The sequence below is a fragment of the Aquarana catesbeiana genome, linkage group LG01, assembly GCF_042186555.1.
Source record: "Aquarana catesbeiana isolate 2022-GZ linkage group LG01, ASM4218655v1, whole genome shotgun sequence".
Classification (NCBI taxonomy): domain Eukaryota; kingdom Metazoa; phylum Chordata; class Amphibia; order Anura; family Ranidae; genus Aquarana; species Aquarana catesbeiana.
The window spans coordinates 64971663-64993169 of record NC_133324.1 but is presented as its reverse complement, the minus strand read 5'-3'; the positions used below and the strand labels follow the sequence as shown (position 1 = coordinate 64993169).

The 21507-nt window shown below is 44.5% G+C and overlaps 1 protein-coding gene across 1 annotated transcript in view; it reads right to left on the bottom strand.

Moving 5' to 3' along the window:
- The window catches only part of MAPK4 (mitogen-activated protein kinase 4), a 164583-nt gene that overhangs the window by 52884 nt on the left and 90192 nt on the right, over window positions 1–21507 (bottom strand). The window contains exon 2 of the mRNA XM_073619718.1: window positions 8304–9570. Coding sequence (XP_073475819.1) covers window positions 8304–8849 — 546 coding nt within the window. The 5' untranslated portion in view covers window positions 8850–9570. The remainder of the gene's footprint in view (window positions 1–8303; window positions 9571–21507) is intronic.

The window sequence follows — 21507 nt, the reverse complement described above, 5'->3', positions numbered from 1 at the left end:
TGTTGCCCATTGCCACCAAGGAAGACAGTGAGGGTTAATCCAAGATTGTAGAACTGTCCCCAGAACACGAGATAAGGGGAATTCTTCCAATGGGGGTATCTGTCTAAGAGGGGAATTCCCCACACTTTGGAAGATGCCTCTAACTTCCTGTTGTATTTCTGGGACAGGAAGTGAAGGAAAATTTCCTTCAAAGATAGCAAAAAAAAAAAAAAAACTATCCAGGGATTTTATTTGCTAAACTTTTATTGGACAAGATAGAGATTGTGACTTTACCGCCTGTCCTCTCCATCTCATCCAATCAAAGAAAGCTTTGTTTTTTAATGAAAAAATACAAGCTGTTCTGTAAATGTGGCAGTGCCAGGTGAGCGACATATGCATACTTCACATACTATTTCACATTCTATGAATTTGTGCCAAGAGGCTGCCCTGCTGCATTGTGAATATAGAGGTTCGTTCACTTGGCAAATGCGCCATTCAGGCAACACTTTGCATTCTCTCAATAAATGCAAAGCATTCTCTGATTGGACATAGTGGAGCAATGGCGCTACCTCCTCCGTTCACTAGGCAGCAGGATGGTTGTTCGGTGAGGGACCTGGAAGCTAGAAGAGATCACTGTAGTAGCTGTGACTGCTACAGAGATTCCCAGCACATACATACAGTAGTTACAGAGGTCCAAGCTGAACCCATGCACCTATGTAAAAATTGCCATACCTAAACTTCAGCTTTAAATTTGATTGTTTCTTCTGCAGCATAACATCTGCAAAGCTGCATCTTAGTTACTCTCATGTCACGGTCAATGGATGCCCCTGTTCCTCCGCGTCCTAAAAACGCTTGAACTCGTAAAAAGCGTTGCAGAAAATCCAAAGGCTATTCTCATTCTTTTTTAGAAAGAGGGAGAAAATGATTCCACTCTAAATGGGATTGCACAAATACAGAGAGAGAGGGGTGAATGACCCCACAAAGCATCAGCAAGATTCTAAAGCCGGTTAATCATACTTAGATAAAACCTACATTTTATTACATAACTGTGTCTTATCACAAGGCCTGGGGCTGATTACTGTGGCCAGCCAGCTCTGCATTATAAGCTTATAAAATATTCAGGGAGGTATATTGTGAATGCAGCTCAGGGAGAGGAAGAACACAAGGATTACATTCACCCGGCAGAATCTTAGCTTTATGTAACCTGCAGTCTGCATGGGAAACTCCGACTATTCCTCTGTAGATCTATAGGAACTCTGCGTAATCCTTGCAGCACAGATCAATACAGACGTTTGTATTACAGTGGATAAAAAAAAATTAGATTGAGTTTTCTAGCAGTTATAATGACCAATCGTAAAATCTTTTTTTTAAAGTCCATCGATTGTAGACTCAAAATGTATCTAAACTAGAGTGGGAACCAATACGTAGAAAATGGGACTTTTAAGGCACAGACTCACATTCAAAACCAACATCAATAAAGTTACATATTTATTACAAATCCCTTAATGGGTTAGTTCATCTTTACCAAAAAAAGGTCTATGCAGGTAATGGATAGAACTTCAATCACGTCAATAATAGGCTCCCACAGCCCAGCCGTTGTTGGCACTCCCTCCTCTTCCCTACAGCAGCCGCTCACTGACACAAGAGAGCTGGAGCTGCAGGGTCAAGTGACCAGACCTGAGTGGATTAAAAATAGGTAAGTACACAGATCTACAGGCAGGATAGGTAGGAGGAAGGTGGAGGGGGGAAACATTTTTAAGAATAGTTATAGTTAGGGTTTTCTTCCACTATAACAATTGGAGACCCTAGCACCTTTTATGTATGCACTACGCCAGCCTTTCTCAACCTTTTTACCCCAAAGGAACTCCTGGAATACTTTCAGGTCTCAGGGAATCCCTGCTAAGATTAGTCTATTGGTGGTCAGTGGGAAGAATGCTCCTCTCATGTCGTGGTCAGAATGCCACCTTCACAATCATACCTCTGTTTCTACCAAGTGGTGTTGGAGCTGTAATTATGCAGAATCTATCACATGGGAGGTCAGTTAGCCACAGCTCAATAAACCCCTAGCCACTTCTGGAGGAACCATAGGGTTCCACAGAACCCTGGTTAAGAATGGCTGCACTTCGAGCCAACATCTCAAACCGCATTACCAGCAAGGAGCTGTGCCACAATGCAAGGAGCAAGCTGATGGGGGAGAGAGCAGAGTGAAAGAGAGATGGCCTATTTGGGCTGCTGCTTCATTAATCATCTTTCACTGTCCAGTCACAGGCTGGGGGTTAGACAAAACCTGTAAGTAATGCCTAACTGAAGTGGAGAAAAATATGGTTTCCACCCACATTTTTTGGCAGGTAAAACAGACCAGGTGACAAATAAGAATTCATATTTAATTACATGGTATATGGTGTGTCATTTTAATGTTTGCACTACTGCCTTAGTGGTTAGCACTTTTTCCTTGCAGCCAGTGGCGGAACTACAGGGGTCGCAAAAGTCGTACTTGTGAATGGGCCCTGGCGTTCCACCATTATCGGGTGGCCCCAGTGGGGATGCGGTCTGCAAGGCTCTGAGCTAAGAGCGTCTCTCTCATACAGCCCAGAGCCTCCACTAACAGTTCCCCCTCCCTGGCACAGATGGGAGAGGAGAGAGCCGATCTTCTCTTGCACCTCTCCTCCTGTGTGTGCCATGGGAAGTATGAAGCTAAGCAGCTGAATTTGATCATTCAGCTGCTGGACTTCACACTTCCCGCAGTGCACAAAAGAGGAGAGGGGCGAGAGGAGAGGGAGCAGATTGGCTCTCTCCTCTCCCATCTGTGCGAGGGAGGGGGGAACTGTCAGTGCAGGCTCTGGGCTGTATGACAGAGACGCTCTCAGCTCAGAGTCCTGCTGAGGAGGCAATGATAGGTGGCACTGATAGGCAGCAGTGATAGGCAGCACTGATGGGCACTAATAGGCAGTATTGATGAGCACTGATAGGCAGCACTGATGGGCACTGATAGGCGGCATTGATGAGCACTGAAAGAGGGCAATAATAATCAGGGCAATAATGATCAGTGCCCTGATTATCAGTGTAAGCAATGTTCTGACATGCTTGCCGGTTATGGCTCTCATTTCCTCACACAGACACAGAGCGGGTGGAAAGGACTGCTGATAACTGGCAAGTCTGTTTACATGGGATCAGCTGATCACATGGTAACGGGCCACTGTGATTGGCCCTTTACCACCATCCAGGGGCATGCTTGAGGTGGGGTTCTGGGAAGATGTCCTTGGACGCACTCCCAGAACTGGTAGCCTGGGCTTTGGATGGAAGGGGGGGGGGTCAGGGGGCCCTTCATAGTTTCTTGCACCAGGGCCCTAAAGGTTCTCATTATACCTCTGCTTGCAGCACTTGGGTCATTGGTTCAAATCCCAACCAGGGCACTACCTGCATGGAGTTTGCATGTGTTCCCTGTGCTTGCATGAGTTTCCTCCGGGTACTCTGGCTTGCTCTCACACTCCAAAGACATGCTGGTAGGCCAATTGGCTCCTGTCCAAATGGGCCCATGCATGTGTGTGTATGTACCTTAGGCCCCTTTCAACACTGGGGTGGTAGGGGGTGTCAGCGGTAAAACAGCGCTATTTTTAGCGCTGTTTTACCGCGGTATTCGGCTGCTAGCGGTGCGGTTTTAACCCCCCGCTGGCGGCCGAAAAAGGGTTAAAACCCCTCGTATAGCGCGGCTATAGCCGCGGTATTACCGCAGTATAGCCGCGCTGTCCCATTGATTTCAATGGGCAGGAGCGGTTTAGGAGCGGTGAATACACCGCTCCTTCACCGCTCCAAAGATGCGGCTTGCAGGAGATTTTTTCTTCTCCTGCCAGGGCTTTCACACTGAACAAACAGCGGAGGCTGTTTAGGGGCGGTTTGCAGGCGCTATTTTTAGCGCAATAACGCCTGCAAACCGCCCCAGTGTGAAAGGGGCCTAAAGCAGGGGGACCTTAGGCTATGAGCTCCTTGAGGGCAGGGACTGATGTGAATGTAAAGAGCTGTGTAAATTGCCAGCACTCTACAAATACCTATAATAAATACATTTGATAACAAAATATTGAATAAAAATAATAATTAAAAAAAATAAAGACATTGCAATACAGAAAACAGTTCTGCAATAAAACAGGTGAGGTCAGGATACATACACAGCTGAACATTTAAGACAAAAGACAGCTCCTTTCTCTAGTGCTGGACTTTCTAATTATAAAACTTAGCATGCTTTGCAAACTCAGTGCCATGGATGCTTGCTACATTCAATTTGTATTGCAGTATAAAAGGCACTAAAATGATATACAACTTCAGTTTATAAACCTATAAATATGATAAGCTAAAACTGGCAAAAAAACATAATGGTATTTATTTTAAAGCCTGCAATTTTAGTTATTGGCAAATGCTGACTTATACCTGCTGAGATGCCAAAGCTCCAAGCTGTGTCTTGCTTGCCATGGTTCCTCATTCCCCCTCGCTGTAGATGGAGGGAGGGGGTCTTACTTCTACTGCTATATTCCCTGTATTGTAAAATAAATGAAAACGCTCCAGCGGAGCAGACAACTCTGCACTCATAGTGGCAGCAGCACATTGGAATAGCTGAGAAATCACTTGCAGAGTACAGAAGAGATATATCTTATCCACCAATGTCTGTCCTAAATCCATACATTAGCACCGGGTGACCTGGATGTGTAAGGTTAGGAGACTAACTATGGATATATTTTTCAGAATGCTAGTTTTTAAACTTTTTTATGCCGTGTACACACGGGTGGACTTTTCAACTTTTCGACCGGACTGGTCCGACGATACGAATGCGTCGGACAATCCGATCATGTGTGGGCTTCATCGGATCTTCAGCGGACTTTTTCTGTCGAAAATCAGACGGACTTTAGACTTGGAACATGTTTCAAATCTTTCGGCCGGAACTCCGCCAGACCCAGTTCCTATCGAGAAATCCACTTGTCTGTATGCTAGTCCGACGGACAAAAAGCGACGCTAGGTCAGCTATTGGCTACTGGCTATGAACGTCCTTATTGTAGTCCGGTCGTACGTCATTACGTACGAATCCATCGGACTTTGGTGTGATCGTGTGTAAGCAAGTCCGTTCATTAGAGCGTCCGTCGAAAGTCCGTCGTAACTCCGTCGAAAGTCCGTCGGAAAGACCGTGGGACCTTTGATGCCGAAAAGTCCGCCTGTGTGTACACGGCATTAGTATCACCAGGTTTTAGTACATGCCTAGTTTACTGAATGAATACTGGGCAGTCATGGTATGATCTAGGAGAATCAGAATAGCTTGGCACAAGAGGTGACTATACACAGCTAGCTGGTTGATTTAATGTTGAGGGAGGGTTAAAACCCAATTATGCGCTTCTTCTTTTTTATGTAGTCCATATGTTATATAAAAACAAGCAGTTTTGGGTGAAATTCTCACCTTTAACCAAGACTTGCAGTACCTAATCTTCACCACAAGATGCCCTCAGTCTTCTAGTTTGAATAACATTCAGCGTCACTCAATCCAGAAGACTGAGGATTATACTGTGAGTGCAGAGTGTAGATGGTCCTACCCCCTAAGTGGTTGTCTTCATAGCGCTCTTCTTTCACAATGTACTGGTGCGACAAAGTCAGGAAGGTGTGAGAATTTGGGGGGGGATCAAAAAGTTAGCCTTTAAATTTAAGTAATGCCGTGTACATACGACCGGACTTTTCGACAGCAAAGGTCAGACGGAACGAATCCGTCGGACAATTCGATCGTGTGTGGGCTTCATCTGACCTTTTCTGTCGAAAAATCTGACGGACTTTAGAAATAGAACATGTTTCAAATCTTTCCGACGGACTCGAATACTACCGAAAAATCAGTTCGTCTGTATCCTAGTCGGACCAAAGTTGGACCAAAAACAACGCAAGGGCAGCTTTTGGCTACTGGCTATGAACTTCCTTATTCTAGTCTGGTCGTACGTCATCACGTTCAAATCAATCGGACTTTGGTGTGATCGTGTGTAGGCAAGTCCGTTTCGTCGGAACTCCATCGAAAAGTCCATCGGAGTCGAGTCCGACGAAAAGTCCGGTCGTGGGTACACGGCATTAGATGTTCAAGTTAGGTTACGATTGTGTAACCTTGTATTAGGAGATGTTTCTTTGCTTGCCCAGTCACAGCTGGTTCAAGAAATGGATGGGACCAAGGAAATATCTAACTGGTGCATTGCCTGCTGTATACTGCTGAAGTCTTGCTGCCCATTTCTGTTTGCCCCTTGCTTTTAAGCGCCACCTACTGTGACACAGCCAAAGCTTCAAAGGGAGGACCTCACTGCACCGATGACAGCAATGGGCAGTTGAATGTATTAGTGAAACAAGCCCTTCTTCTCAAACTCTGAATATGTCACTATGTAGGTGGTGTTTGAGAGGAAAAGCTCCACGGTGATGATGCTACTTAGGTGGAGCACGATGGGCCATGACTGTGGAATCCAGGACTGTTGATGCCTGGAAAGCCCCTGGCAAAAGTTGAATTTATATTATGGCACTGCCCCACCATTGAGAGCCTCAGGCTACGATCATACAGCTCCAAAATGCCAGAACGCTGCTGCCAGGAGGAAAGGCATCTAGGAGAGATGGCCAAACATCTGGAGTGCATGAGGCTTTATAATTAATAAAGTTTTTATTTTTTTTTATAGTACAACTATAAGAAAGTTATTTCTTAATCAAGTAATTAAGAGCTTTTTTTTAATTACATGAATTAGTAAAAAATATTTAAAAACTTTAATTTTTTTAGTTGAAACTTTCCAACTTTCAGTCAAGTTTCTGCAGAAAAGTATACAGGAAGATTCCTTATAGTGAGGATAATACCTGTCGTGTTGTAGATGAAGGGGAACTTAGCGTTCGGCTGAGACAGCGATGGAATTTATACCCTGGCTAGCTGACAACATTCCATGTGAGATGCAGAATGTATCCACTACATCTACAGATCTCCGAACCCAAGAAGGATAATGATTGAATAATGATGATAATAGCTGGAATGGAAGATGCGGGAAATTTCCTCTTAAAGTGACAGTGAGCAGTATCCTTATTCTCCAAAAATAATGGCTGGGAACTCCTGGAGCAGTGACATCACCCATGGGCTTCCTATGGCCCATCCACTGTCTGCGCTTCCTCCTCTCCCCTGCAGCTGGCGCTGGCTGCACAGGAAAGCTGGATCACGTGACCAGACCGGAGCAGGCTGAAATTAGGTAAATATAAACATCTTTCTTACATAGGTTAGTCAGCATAAGTGTTAGGAGGGGGAAGGGAGCATTTTTAGGACTAGTTAGCTTCAGCCTGAAATTTTAAAGTCAACCTGTTGCTTTGGACTACATGTCCAAAATACGGGTTCATTTTAGCCCAACGCTCTAATGGAACCCATAACCTTTTTTGTGGCTCCTGTGCTTATTAAGTCTGTGACCTAGAAAAAGCATGAGCAGAGCGGCAGCTTATAATTAAGTAACTCAGACATACTGCACATACACTATAGTATCAAAAGTATTGGGACACCTGCCTTTACACGCACATGAAATTTAATGGCATCCCAGTCTTATGCCCCGTACACACGGTCGGATTTTCCGACGGAAAATGTGTGATAGGACCTTGTTGTCGGAAATTCCGACCGTGTGTGGGCTCCATCACACATCGGATTTTCCGACACACAAAGTTTGAGAGCAGGCTATAAAATTTTCCGACAACAAAATCCGTTGTCGGGAATTTCCGATCGTGTGTACACAAATCCGACGCACAAAGTGCCACGCATGCTCAGAATAAATAAAGAGATGAAAGCTATTGGCTACTGCCCCGTTTATAGTCCCGACGTACGTGTTTTACGCCACCGCGTTCAGAACGATCGGATTTTCCGACAACTTTGTGTGACCGTGTGTATGCAAGACAAGTTTGAGCCAACATCCGTCGGAAAAAATCCTAGGATTTTGTTGTCGGAATGTCCGATCAATGTCCGACCATGTGTACGGGGCATAAGTCTGTAGGGTCCAATATTGAGTTGGCCCACCCTTTGCAGCTATGACATCTTCAACTCTTCTGGGAAGGCTGTCCACAAGGTTTAGGAGTGCGTCTGCAGTTTGGAGATCAATAGTATTGCGTATATGGACAACTATGTTATAACAATAGTTTTAAGCACCACCATTCTGTTGTAGCGTCTAATTCACTTTTAAAACAGAAAAGGACTAAAAAGGGTGCTCAGCAAAGTCCACTAGAGTCATACTGAGAAAAATCTGATTTACTGTAGCAAAGTTGTCATGTCAATAAACAAGTATACATGATATCAATGTATCTGGACTTACCTTGTGTGAGTAGTGTTGATCGACAATCCTCGCCAGACCAAAGTCTCCAATTTTTAGTACAAGGTCCTCGGTACTGATGAAAATGTTAGCTGGTTTCAGGTCCCTGTGTAGGACATTGGCCGAGTGGATGTACTTCAGGCCTCGAAGCAGCTGGTACATAAACAGCTTGGCATGTTCCTCACTGAGAGGACCTTGTTCTAGAAGATGAGCCAGATCCGTTTCCATGTGTTCCTGGATGATGTACACCACATTGTACCTGAATATATCCCCCTGCAGGTCAGCCCCTCGTGGCCCCAACACAGCATGCACCTTCACGATATTGTCATGATTAAGACGTCGGATGATCTTTATCTCCCGCAAGGCGTGCTTCATGCTCCGACAGTCGCCGATGGTTATCTTCTTCACCGCCACCTGCCGAGAATTTTTGCTGTCCGTAGCCGACAGAACCAACCCGCTGGCTCCAAAACCCAACGGCTTAAAATCCACAAAGTGGCCTCCTAAATCATAGCCGTACATGTTAGCAATGAAGTCGCACTTTTCCGCCATGGTGCTTTTTCGAGACTTCAAAAAAAAAAAAAAAAAAAAGGAGCTCCAGAAAACGATTGGTAGGACCAAGTAAGAAAAAAAAAAAGAAGCAGCAATCTTTCAAATCTTTGCAATACCAAGAGATTCAGATTAAAAAGAAGTTTCGGCAAAAAATAGATAACCTCTAAAAGATATAAATAACGAAAAAGTTAAAAGTTCTTCTGCTTTCAAACTCAAAATATCTCAAATGGCAACAAGGCTTAGCTTGGTTATCCAACCTTGCAGCAGATGAGGATTTGTCTACAGTGTATAGGTGTCACCCAGACATATATCATGCTGGCTTTGTAATCATTACTTTGACGGCTGAGGCTGTGATATCACTCCAGTGTGCCATTAGGTGCAGCGGAAACTCACGTCACCGAGTATTTATCCTCTTTAGGAGACAGCGGAGTCGTTCTTGCCACCTGTTCTTGTCACTGCAGTTTGATAATTAATAGACCAGCAGGGATTTGGGTTTTTGCGATGACCATAGGCCAATCTCATCTCCTGTAGCCGGTAAAGACGGGTTAGCAGAACAAGGAGGCAGTGTGCGTCCTGATAGAGGCGTCCTGGAAGATTCTTGTTGATCCTGCTGTCATCGTCCTCTTTTTCCTTCAAACGATCTTTGATCTTTACCGGTGAAAAGGACTCCGGTGACCTGTATTGCGGTATGCAGACGGCCTCCTAGCCTTTAGCGGTCCCTCTGAAAACAAGCAGAAAATTGATTGAACCGATAGAACAATAAGCTGCTCGTAATGTTAATTCTCACTGTGTGAAGGTTAATATGAAGAACTGCAGTGACCTTTGGTAATTCATTAGCTGTGCTCACCTATACAACTGCATTCTTCCCCAGCGAGTGCCTTAAACAAACATAGTTCAATATTGTTTAAAGATGAAAAAAAAAAAAAACTGATACAGATCTCAGGTTCTGAAAATGCTGGTGGCCTGGCTGTCATGCTGATCCAATGGCTTGTGCTGAACTCTGAGTCCTCCTAAGGCTCACCATACAAGGTACAATTTGACCGTTCATTAAACACCTCAGCTCCGGAAGATTTTACCCCCTTCATGACCAGGCCGTTTTTTTTATTATTTAGCACTGAGCTACTTTAACTGGCAATTGCGAGGTTATGCAACGCTGTAAGCAAACAAAATTTATATCTTTTTTTTTTTTTTTCACACAAATAGAGCTTTCTTTTGGTGGTATCACTAGGGTTTTTTTCTATTTCTTGCAATATATATATATAAACAAAAAAAAAATAAAAAATTTAAATAAAATAAATATATATATATACACACACATACATACACACACATACATATATATAAATATAAAATATATATATATATATATATATATATATATATATATATATATATATATATATATATATATATAAAAAACATTTCTTCATAAATTTGGGCCTAAATGTGATCTGCTACATATCTTTGGTAAAAAGAAATCCCAATAAAGGTATATTGATTGGTTTGCGTTATATATGCACTATATTGTAGTATTGTGACGTCTGCCTTTACACGCACATGAACTTTAATGGTATCCCAGTCTTAGTCCGTAGGGTTCAATATTGAGTTGGCCCACCCTTTACAGCTATAACAGCTTCAACTCTTCTGGGAAGGCCGTCCACAAGGTTTAGGAGTGTGTCTATAGGAATGTTTGACCATTCTTCCAGAAGCACATTTGTGAGGTCAGGCACTGATGTTGGACGAGAAGGCCTGGCTCACAGTCTCTGCTCTAAATCACCCCAATAGTGTTCTATCGGGTTGAAGTCAGGACTCTGTGCAGGCCAGTCAAGTTCGTCCACCCCAAACTTGCTCATCCATGTCTTTATGGACCTTGCTTTGTGCACTGGTCCAAATCATTTGATGGAGGGGGAATATGCTGTGGGGTAAATGCTACATATGCTCTTACTCAAGATGGCAGCAGCCAGAAATACTGGGGGGGGGGGGGTTCAGAATGATTTCTCAACAAAATAAAAGCATGAATAGGGAGTTGGCTTTGAATATGAAAAATTAATTAACCTCTTCCTGCCCGCACATTAGCCAAAAGACAGCTACATCGCAGTCATCCAGTTCTGTGACTGTGGCGCGTATCCAGCGCTCTGTGATCACCGTGTCACAGATTGAGGTAAAGGACCAATCACAGCAGCCCTTTACCATGTGATCAGCTGTGTCCAATTACAATGTAAACACACAGTTGGGATTAAAAACCACCAAAAAAGAAAGCTCTATAAGGGTGCCCATAAGTGCAGCCTCATCAGCGCACATCAGTGCAGCCTCATAAGAGCACATCAGTGCAGTTTCATCAGTTCACATCAGTGCAGTCTCATCAGTGCACATCAGTGCAGTCTCATCAGTGCACATCAGTGCAGCCTCATCAGCGCACTTCAGTGAAGGAGAAAAATGACTTTGCAAAATTTTATAACTAAAACTATAAAAAAAACATTTTTTCCTTAAAAAATGTTTGGTCTTTTTTTCGTTTGTGTAGCAAAAAAAAAAAAAAAAACCCAGTTGGGATTAAATACCACCAAAAAAGAAAGCTCTATAAGGGTGCCCATAAGTGCAGCCTCATCAGCGCACATCAGTGCAGCCTCATAAGAGCACATCAGTGCAGTCTCATCAGTTCACATCAGTGCAGTCTCATCAGTGCACATCAGTGCAGTCTCATCAGTGCACATCAGTGCAGTCTCATCAGTGCACATCAGTGCAGTCTCATCAGCGCACATCAGTGAAGGAGAAAAATGACTTATTTGCAAAATTTTATAAAAAAAAAACTATAGAAAAAAAAAAAAAGTTTTTTCCTTAAAAATTTTTGGTCTTTTTTTCGTTCGTTTAGAAAAAAAAAAACCCAGTTGGGATTAAATACCACCAAAAAGAAAGCTCTATTTGTGTGAAAAGAAGGATAAAAATTTAAATTGGTTACGGTGCTGTATGCCCGCGCAATTGTCATTGAAAATGTGACAGCGCTGAAAGCTGAATATTGGCCTGGGCAGGAAGGGGGTGAAAGTGCCCGGCATTGAAGCGGTTAAATAGTGTTTGCAGTTTTTGGAGCTGAATATAACTACGTTTTGCTTTAAGCATTCCATTGAGGTACTTTATTTCACATGCATTAATGTGCGCTGCGTGAAGGCGTTCAATCCATTAAGAATGGGCTGCCAACGCATTCCTACGTTTGAAACTGGATGGTGCGCGATATGTGTTATGGCGTGCTGCACTGCCTTGAGCTCTAATGTCAAATGCATTAGGGGGCCTTTCATAATGAATGGAACCACAATGCACTGCACACAGAGCAGGTGTGTTGCCATGCATTGGGGACAGACTGATGCAAAAAGTAAAAAAAAAAAAAAAAAAAGAAAACATTTTTACTAAAAAATAAATAAATAAATAAAATAAAAAGGAAAATGTTAATAAAAACGTGTTGCACAAAGCAAAATATCTTTCATCCAGAAGGGTTTACATCTATGTATCAGCTTTAACTTCACCGTCACCTACAAATTAATTATTATATAGGATTTATATAGCGCCAACAGTTTGCGCAGCCAGTACAGTTACAATACAATTTGGTAGAGGAGGAATCAGAGGGCCCGGCTCAGAGCTTACAAATCTAAAAACTTCACACATAAAACTTGTGAAAACAGCCCATCCAAACACAGAATGCAAATAAGCAATTATTTGGGACGGAAATTTGCGTCTGCCTGCAATACAAAAGGAAACCTGTCTTGAGAAAAGCATGGGCAGCCATTGCTGACCTCATTCTGAAAATGCTAGATGCCTGGCTGTCACACTGTCAACCCTTCCTGAGCATGTGACCACAAACAAAGAGGCAGATGATGTTTTTAGACTTCCTTTGCTACCCACTTGGTTCAGGTCACTGAAATAACCGAAGACAGTGGATCAGCCTGACAGCCCGCCTATAGCTTTGGCTTTCCTAAAATCCCTTTTAGGCTGGGCTCACATATGTGTGGCCACGATTCACAGCATGGGGTCCGGTGTGTTTCTGTTCACCGGTCCAGGCAGTGGCGGACGCTAATTAGGGGCGCAGGGGCACCGCCCCCCTAATCCATGCGCCCGGCCCCTACTTTACATCCCGGACGCATGGATTCCAATGGGGTATTTTTTTTATTTCCTTGAAGCACGTGATTAGAGCCGAAGGCTCTAATTGGCTTTAAAAAAGGGTGGGCTCGGGGCTCAGAGCACTGCACACTGAGCCCACCCTGTTGTGTTAAATTAGTGAATATTCACTAATGTCTTCCTGTTTCTCCTCCCGGCCAATCAGGAAGCAGGTCCTGAGACCCCCATTGGCTGGGAGCCCTAAGACCTCATTGGCCAGGAGTCCAAAGACCCCATTGGCCGGGAGTATAAAGACCCCATTGGCCGGGATTCCGAAGACCCCATTGGCCGGGAGTCCAAAGGCCCCATTGGCCGGGAGTCCAAAGACCCCATTGGCCGGGAGTCCGAAGACCCCATTGGCCGGGAGTCCGAAGACCCCATTGGCCGGGAGTCCGAAGACCCCATTGGCCGGGAGTCCGAAGAGCCCATTGGCCGGGAGTCCGAAGACCCCATTGGCCGGGAGTCCGAAGACCCCATTGGCCGGGAGTCCGAAGACCCCATTGGTGGGAATCCAAAGACCCCATTGGCCGGGAGGAGAAGCGACGGCCAGGACACAGAGGGAATGGAGGGGGGAAGCCGTGACCTGCATGGGGTAAGTGCAGGGCTGACGGGCGGGCCTGGCAGGCCAGAGGGCGAGCAAGCGGGCTGGCGACCGAGGGGGTATGGTGTGCGGTGGCGGACTTGGGCGGCAGGGGGTGGGGAGGTTTAGTGTTGAGTAGTGGGCTGGAGTGACGGGGGGATGTCTGTGGTCAGGTCTGTCTGCTCTTCCCCTGACCAATGGAGCACCAGCTGCCACTGGGTTCAGGTGCGATTCAGGTCCAAATTTTTGCCTGAATTCACACCCTGAACCAGACCCAAAGACGCACAGGACCCTTTTGAAATGCGGACCACGGCCGCCCTGGACCTGGGTGAATCGGCGCCATTGAGAACCAGTCACACTCACATGTCCTATGAATTGGATGTGGGGAAACCCAGCACATAGGCCTTGTTTACACTTGCAGACAGAGAGCAGTAAAAACATGTGGTTTAGCCGCGTTTTTCTCATTCCCCTAACCGCTCCTCCTTAAAGTAGAACTATAGGCAACCTTTTTTTTTCCATTTTGAATAGAGTTAGAGAAGGTTATAACCCCTGTCAGATTTTATGTCACCATCTGTGTCCCATTGCAGAGATTTTCCTTCACTTCCTGTCCAATAGCCAAACAGGAAGTGAGAGTAAATCCCTGCAAATTCCTTGGGGACCTCCAGGTCACCAGAACTAGTGTCCCCATTGGAAGATTTCCCCTCTATTACTTTTCTGGGGACAACCTAAAATTTGGGATTTTCTTTGACTTTCACTTATAATGGCAGGACAAATAGAAAGGGGGAATCTCCATAATGGGGGCACAGACAGCAATAAAAACCTGGCAGGTGTTCTAATCCTTCTCCACTCCAATAGGCCTTTACTTATAATTGAAGCTGCAAAGGCAGCAAGCGGGGGTGTATACCTGTGGCAAAAATTACCCCCCCCCCCCTGCATTCAGTGGGCAGTACTGCTCGCGTTCAACTGAACAGGGCCACGCGGATTTTAGGGGTTAAAACAGGCAGCAAGAACGTGACATATCACCCTCCTCATCGCCTCTCAAATGCCATCTGAAAAGAAATCCACCATGGTTCGCTCTTCAGAGGGCGACACCAGTGCAATCAAGCCCTTCTGCATTCATTGAGACTCCGGCACAAAATATCACACTGCATAAATACTGAGAATTAGCTTTTTTTTTTTTTTCTTAATTGGAAATTTTATGGCATATTTCCTCATCACAGGTATTTTAATTTGCTGCCTGAATAGTTTTATAGGTGCCTCTATAGGGCATAAGATATCACAGTTTACCCTCCTCAGTTATTACCATCTAAACCTTTATATGCATAAGGGTTAAAGTTTAAACGGGAATAAAGCAGCAAAGGGAATGGAAAAGGTGTTTTATGACACTCATAAGAGGTGTAAAAACATGTTTAATTACATTCTACCGAGCCCAACGATCGTCTTCATAGCTTTGGATACAATTAGAGTTCTGGTAAGGTCTGTGACCCCACTGGGGAGATTTTCCCTCACTTCCTGTCCCTTTGACACCAGGACTAGGAATGGGGGGACTGAGGAAGAGGAAGGCATGGCCAGCAATAAACACTTGGTTAGAAGTTCTAATCCTCGCCTGCTCTAATTTTCGGAAAGGCTTGGAAAGCCATTATCAACTTGTCTTTGTATTTATATAAAGCTACCTATGAAAATAAAAAAAAGGTAAACCTACCAAGTCTGGGCATGTTGGTTGCACTCTTCTGATAAATGGTGGCCATACACGCTTTGATTTTATTATCTGTCGACAAATAATCAAACAGCAATAACTTTCCTATCCAATTGATTTAGACTCGATTTGTATCGGATTTGATCAAACCGAATCTAATCGGCCACGGTGGGTTAAATTATTGATCATCTTGCATCGATCTTAGATGATTTGGTCACGAATCCATTCTTATTTTGATTGATCAGATTATGGGATTGCATAGTGGAAACAGAGATGCGACCAGTTATTTATGATTTGTATCTTTCAACTATCGATCAAAATGATATGCCCATGTGTGGCATATTGATCGATCGGGCTGTCCACTATTCGATTTGGATAGATTGATCAAAAAAAGAAATCGCTAAGTTATCAAAGAATTTATAGCCACCATAGTATCTTACATACACTAACGTGGACACATAAGCCCATCCATATGGACATGGAAACAACTGTTTTTAAATATTCACTTTCAGGACTATGGCAAGGATATTGTCACTTTGAATTATTTGTGCAAGAGCGTAAGGCTCGGTTCACACTAGGACGACTTGGGATCCGACTTGTAAGCCCTCAAGTCGCTCCAGAAAGAGATTCACATGACAGTGAATGGGAGCGTCTTAATAGACACTACTGAAGTCGCTCCGACTTCAGAGCGTACTCCCTGTACTACTTGGATCCGACTTGGTAGGCGACCTGTACCATAGAAATCAATGGAAGTCGCCTCCAAGTCGGATCTCTCTCTACAGTCAAGCGACTTTGCAGGGAAAAAATTTAGTTTGCCCAGGCAAACCCCTCCCTCCCAGAGAGCTGATTATCCTGTGATTGGCCACAGCCAAAGTCGCCTGTCCTGGAGGTGACTTGAAGTCGCGTTGTAATTTGCTTAAAGTCGCGCTGAAGTCGCGTTGAAGTCGCCGTACAAAGTCGCGCTGAAATCGTGTTGCCCCTGTGTGAACCGAGCCTTACATCTGAACATTCGTTATGTTTACATCCTGATGTACAATGTAACCATCAGGATGTGTGTGGGCAACTGTCCAAGTTGGTTTGTGTATACAGTATATGTATTGTGACAGTGCGAGGCCCTACCACTGAATAAATGGTTGTAATAAGGACACAGGTGATAATCGGAAGCGGACTGCTATATACGAACTTTAAAAAAATATCCAAAATATACCCAAAACTGTACACAGGGAGAAATCACATACTCACATAGGATGATGGTTGGGAGATTTCTCATTTAATCTTATGATTGACAAAGACTTTTCTACAGCTAAGAGATAAAGTTAGATCATGTGTCAATTGCCTGAACAGTTCTATGCCTTAGTAGACTAAGTAGACTATATTAACTAAACTAAATGTTATCTTCTATTTTCTTATGAGAATGCAGCTGAAGAAAGGAAACTTTTGAGGGAGAACCATACGTTTATACCCAAAAGAAAATGGAGTCTCTAACATACAACTCTAAGCAAGGTCATCTTTTTCACAGGGTTCACGTGTATGCAGAGTGTGGGACTCCAGAGTATCACATATAAGTTGAGGAAACTGTTTTACTGCTTTCTCTGGATTTTGGTAGTCATGGATGGGGATTCATGGATTAAAGTGCTTTGGAAGGGAAGAAATCTCCAACCAAGGGTCTAGATCACGTAGACCAAGGCAATTTCATTGTTGGCTGCATCAGCATTATGGTCGCCTTCAAAGGGACAGTTGTATCTGTAAAACTAGATATCCAGAGCACCCCACCCTCCTTACATTAGATGTCAAGAGTCCTCCACCCTCCCTGTCATCACAGTGCACCCCCTTTACCATATGCTGCCAGGAAGAAGCTGGGGACTGAGCTTGGGAGCAGAAAGTACAGAGTCTGGAGGAGGCCCAGAGTAGGCTGGAGTCAGCTGTCAGAGTCTGCTGAATGCTGAGACCAGGGGATGCAGAGATGAGGGGGTGCTGCTGCTAACCACCTCTCTGCTGCCGACTGCTGAGACAAGGTGGGAACGGAAAGGTGCGAGGGCCACATGAAATGGCCTGTTGGCTGTATTTGGCCCATGGGCCTTGTGTTTGACACATGTTGTGTAGACGAACAGCAGGGTGTGTGTCCAGGTGCACGCAGCCCTTATAATGAAGGCCTGGGCAGAGCTCTGGATCCCAACCAGGAGAGAGATGTGCTCCTGTTTGAAGACAGATGTATGGTCCTGTTTGGAGAGAGAGGTGATCTACTCATGAGACAGAATTTCGTGTTGGAGAGATTCCAGGTTCATGAGCCTGAGAGAGTCTGGGAGACTGCCAAAGCCGGGACGACTAGAGTTCAGGGGACCAAGGAAATCTGTAAGTCTGTAGAGGAGTGAGAGAGCCTGGGATGTCAGAAGAACCCCCATTGAGTGGCCAGGAGTGGGCCTGTACAACGGGGAGCTGTGACTAAAGGCTGAGTGATCCGGAGCGGTCAGGGTGGCTCATGTCCACAGCCAAAAGCACCTACAATGGGCAAGTGAGCAACAGAACTGAACCACAGAGCAATGGTGGCCTGGTCTGATAAATCATGTTTTCTATTACATAAGGTGGATGGCCGCGCGTGTGTGCGTTGATTACCTGGGGAAGAGATGGCACATGGATGCCATATGGGAAGAAGGCAAGCCAGCGGAGGTAGTGTGATGCTTTGGGCAACATTGTGCTGGGAAACCTTGGGTCCCACCATTCATGTAGAGGTTACTTGACATGTACCACCTACCTAAACATTGTTACTGATCAAGTACACCCCTTCATGGAAACGGAATTCCCCGATGGCAGTGGCCTCTTTCATCAGGAATATGCGCCCTGGCACACTGCAAACATGGTTCAAGAATGGTTTGAGGAACACAACAACGAGTTTGAGTTCTTTACTTTGCCTAACTTCTGGGTAGTCTGGGTTCACACTGTTACACAGATGCCAACTGTTCCAGATTTGCTGGGCCAGCCCGACTTCTATTTGCTCTGTCCCCATGAATGATGCTGGGTCAGGGTAAGAACTTTCTAATCATGAACTTTGTTGACTGTAGAGCTATAGGTCTGACTTAGCAGGGGGCATGTTGGACTTCTACAGTGAGACCACTGCTCTAGGTGTTTTTGTTTCTTTTATTGAACCCTTTTGTACATGTGGCTTTCTGTGTACAATGGAGCCAACAAGCATGGTGGAGGGCTAGAATACATTTACGATTTCCAACAATCGGTCATGCTGCTGCTAACAGTGGAAAAAATAAAGCACATAACCTTATATTATGTTTGTGTACTGGTTACTTTTACCATGGCCATACTTCCCCTTTAAATAAGCCTGTATGTGCTTTAACTTCGTCCTTCAGAGGCTGCTAAATGAAATCAAAAGTCTTTTCACACTTTATCCCGGTAATTCGGTTACTTCCATTCTTACCCCATTCCCCTGGCATCAATAGCAATTTTTAAAACACTGCTCTGTCATTGACGTCCCTGACGAAAAAGTTATTTTCAGACTGGTGATGTGATCTGTCTTTTCCTCGACTTTGAATCTAGGAGTCATCTGAAGGAGCAAGATGGGAACGCAAGAAAGACAAGAGTGTTCATGGACGAGAAAGCTCACATGTACAGTACATGGGTTTCAACAAGAGAAATTAGGTATAGTAACTCGTAGGAACAAAAGACATAACCCCCACCAAGTGAAAAGGTTGTCCACTGCTACCAAACCCTATATGCTGGGTCACTCACTTAGCTAGCCGGGTGCAAAAACCAAGCAGGAGCTCCTTCTCTCTCAAAGTATCCATAAATCCATCAAACTATATATATAAATCCATCAAAGTATATATAAATCTAAACTAAAGACGTTCTGGACAAGCAACTGGGACCTCCGCCTCCGCCTCCCATGAAATAACTTACAATGTATGCCACCAGTTTTGATATTCAAGTTTTATTTTGCTGAAGTTTATTCTGGTCTCTCATGTGCTGGCTTCATACTCTATTTTTAGGGCGGCTTCTTCCCCTTGCCGGGTCCAATGGTTCCCCGCTGGGGCTACCCTTATGGCGTGCTCCCACAAAGGACTACAGGGCACAGCAGCCTCACAGCCACAATACATTTCTCAATGCCAGACATGGATGCCGACAAGAAGATTGGAGAAATGGTGCGCAGGAAGCATCATGTCAAAAAAGTTTTATTAACTATTTGAGAAAGAATCATAAAATGTTCTGTGCAGAAGTAATTATTACTGATATGTTGGTGTTAAAAAAATCACGCTTTAGAATGACATTAAAGTGACACTTTCACCTTTCCCTTCTGGGGTAAAGTGAAAGGGTCTGTAGTCCACCGACTAATCACCTTTTACTTTTCTTCACAGTGCCCCCCGAGCGCTCATTCCCTAGTTACCACTGCAAAATACGCAGGGCTTCCAGGTATGGGGCATGTGCTCCATCAATAATGAATTGCTCAGGCCTAGCTGCCAATGGTGGAGGGGTGACATTGATTAGTTTGCTGGGGCTGCAATGGAGGAACAGGCAGTAGGGAATTGCCTTGAAAGTGAGTATAAAGTGGTCAGGGATGGGCTTTAGATAGACCCTGTGACTTTGCCCTGGGCCGAAAAGTACTGAAACAACTGTGATCTCCCCGTGTGTTCTTTTATGCCCACAGCGCTGTCTATAGGCCATCCATAGACAGAGCAAATTTCTTTCCTGCCACCACGGCTTGCAGGAAAGAAAATCCTTGATATGGGAATCCCTTCCATGTTGATATGGGGAAAAGTTGATATGGGAATCCCCCCCGCGGAGCTATTGTGTTCTCCCGGTGGAGGCGGCTTCTCTTGCCCCCAGCCGGGAGAGTCAGCAGCTGCTAGCAATAATCACAGTGATACCACCATCTATTCTCACTGAAAATGGCCACATTGAGACACCACCATCTCAAACCTCTGAATAGCTTCAGAAGGCTAATGCCGCGTACACACGGTCGGACTTTTCGTCTACAAAAGTCCAACGGACGCTGACGGACTAAAGCTGGCTGGTAATCCGATCGTGTGTGGGCTTCTCCGGACTTTCAACTGACTTTTTTAGCCTCAAATCCGACGGACTTTAGATTTGAAACATGCTTCAAATCTTTACGTCGTAAGTACGACGGACCCCGAAATCCGCTCGTCTGTGTGCTAGTCCGACGGACAAAAACCCATGCTAGGGCAGCTATTGGCTACTGGCTATGAACTTCCTTATTTTAGTCCGGTGTACGTCATCACGTACGAATCCGTCGGACTTTTGTGTGGTCGTGTGTAGGCAAGTCCGTTCGTAAGAAAGTCTGCCGCAAGTCCGCCGAAGGTACGTCGGAAGTCTGTCGGACAGGCTGTCGGACTTTTGTAGACGAAAAGTCCGACCGTGTGTACGCGGCATAATTGGTCAGGTCAGGTCAGGTCCAAAAAGGATCACCTGAAAGCTATGGAGACAGAATGGAATAGGGAAATTGCATTCCATTCCATGGTATATTCTGTGTGTGGGGACTATTGACCGCTTGTGTCCTTGTAATGTTCTGTATGTCAGATCGACCTCTATACAGAGAATGCCCATAAGGACAGGATGTGCTGGAAATAAATGTCATCCATCCCCTTTATGACACAACCAGCAGACAATTACATAACCAGATAAAGATTTTCTTAAAAGGCACCAGACACGTACTAGAAAAGATTAGACCGGGGAGAGAGAGCGAGCTCTATTTATAGGAAGGCAGGCCACGGCCAAGAAAGAATGTATTGCTGATCTATAAAGAAGTGAGGGATTAGGGGTCATCATCACAGCACAGATAAAAGGGAATCGAGATTCTTTTCAACATTTTCTTTTCAGATAAAAATGGGAAAAGCTTAAAATAAAAATCAGCCACCAGTAAACCCTTTTTTTTTTGTATAGTCTTTAATCTAAATTCTGACCCCATGTGCTTAATTATAAGTAGATGGGGTCAGCTCATTACATGTGGAGGCTGTGCACCATGCTTACTGCTGTCTTACAGTGTTTCTAAATGTCCATTTACATTAATGCGATGCTTTAATGGATGTGCGATTACAAATGTTATGTTATGTGTTAATGTGCATTGTATTAAGCCAGCCTATTAAACGAATGGGCTTCTGTGGCACAAAAACATCCCAATTTAGTCATGCATGGGACCGCAATCCATCAACGCATGTAACGTTTGTATTAATGAACATGCTACGCAATGTAAATGGGCCCTTACTGTTCCTCTTTTT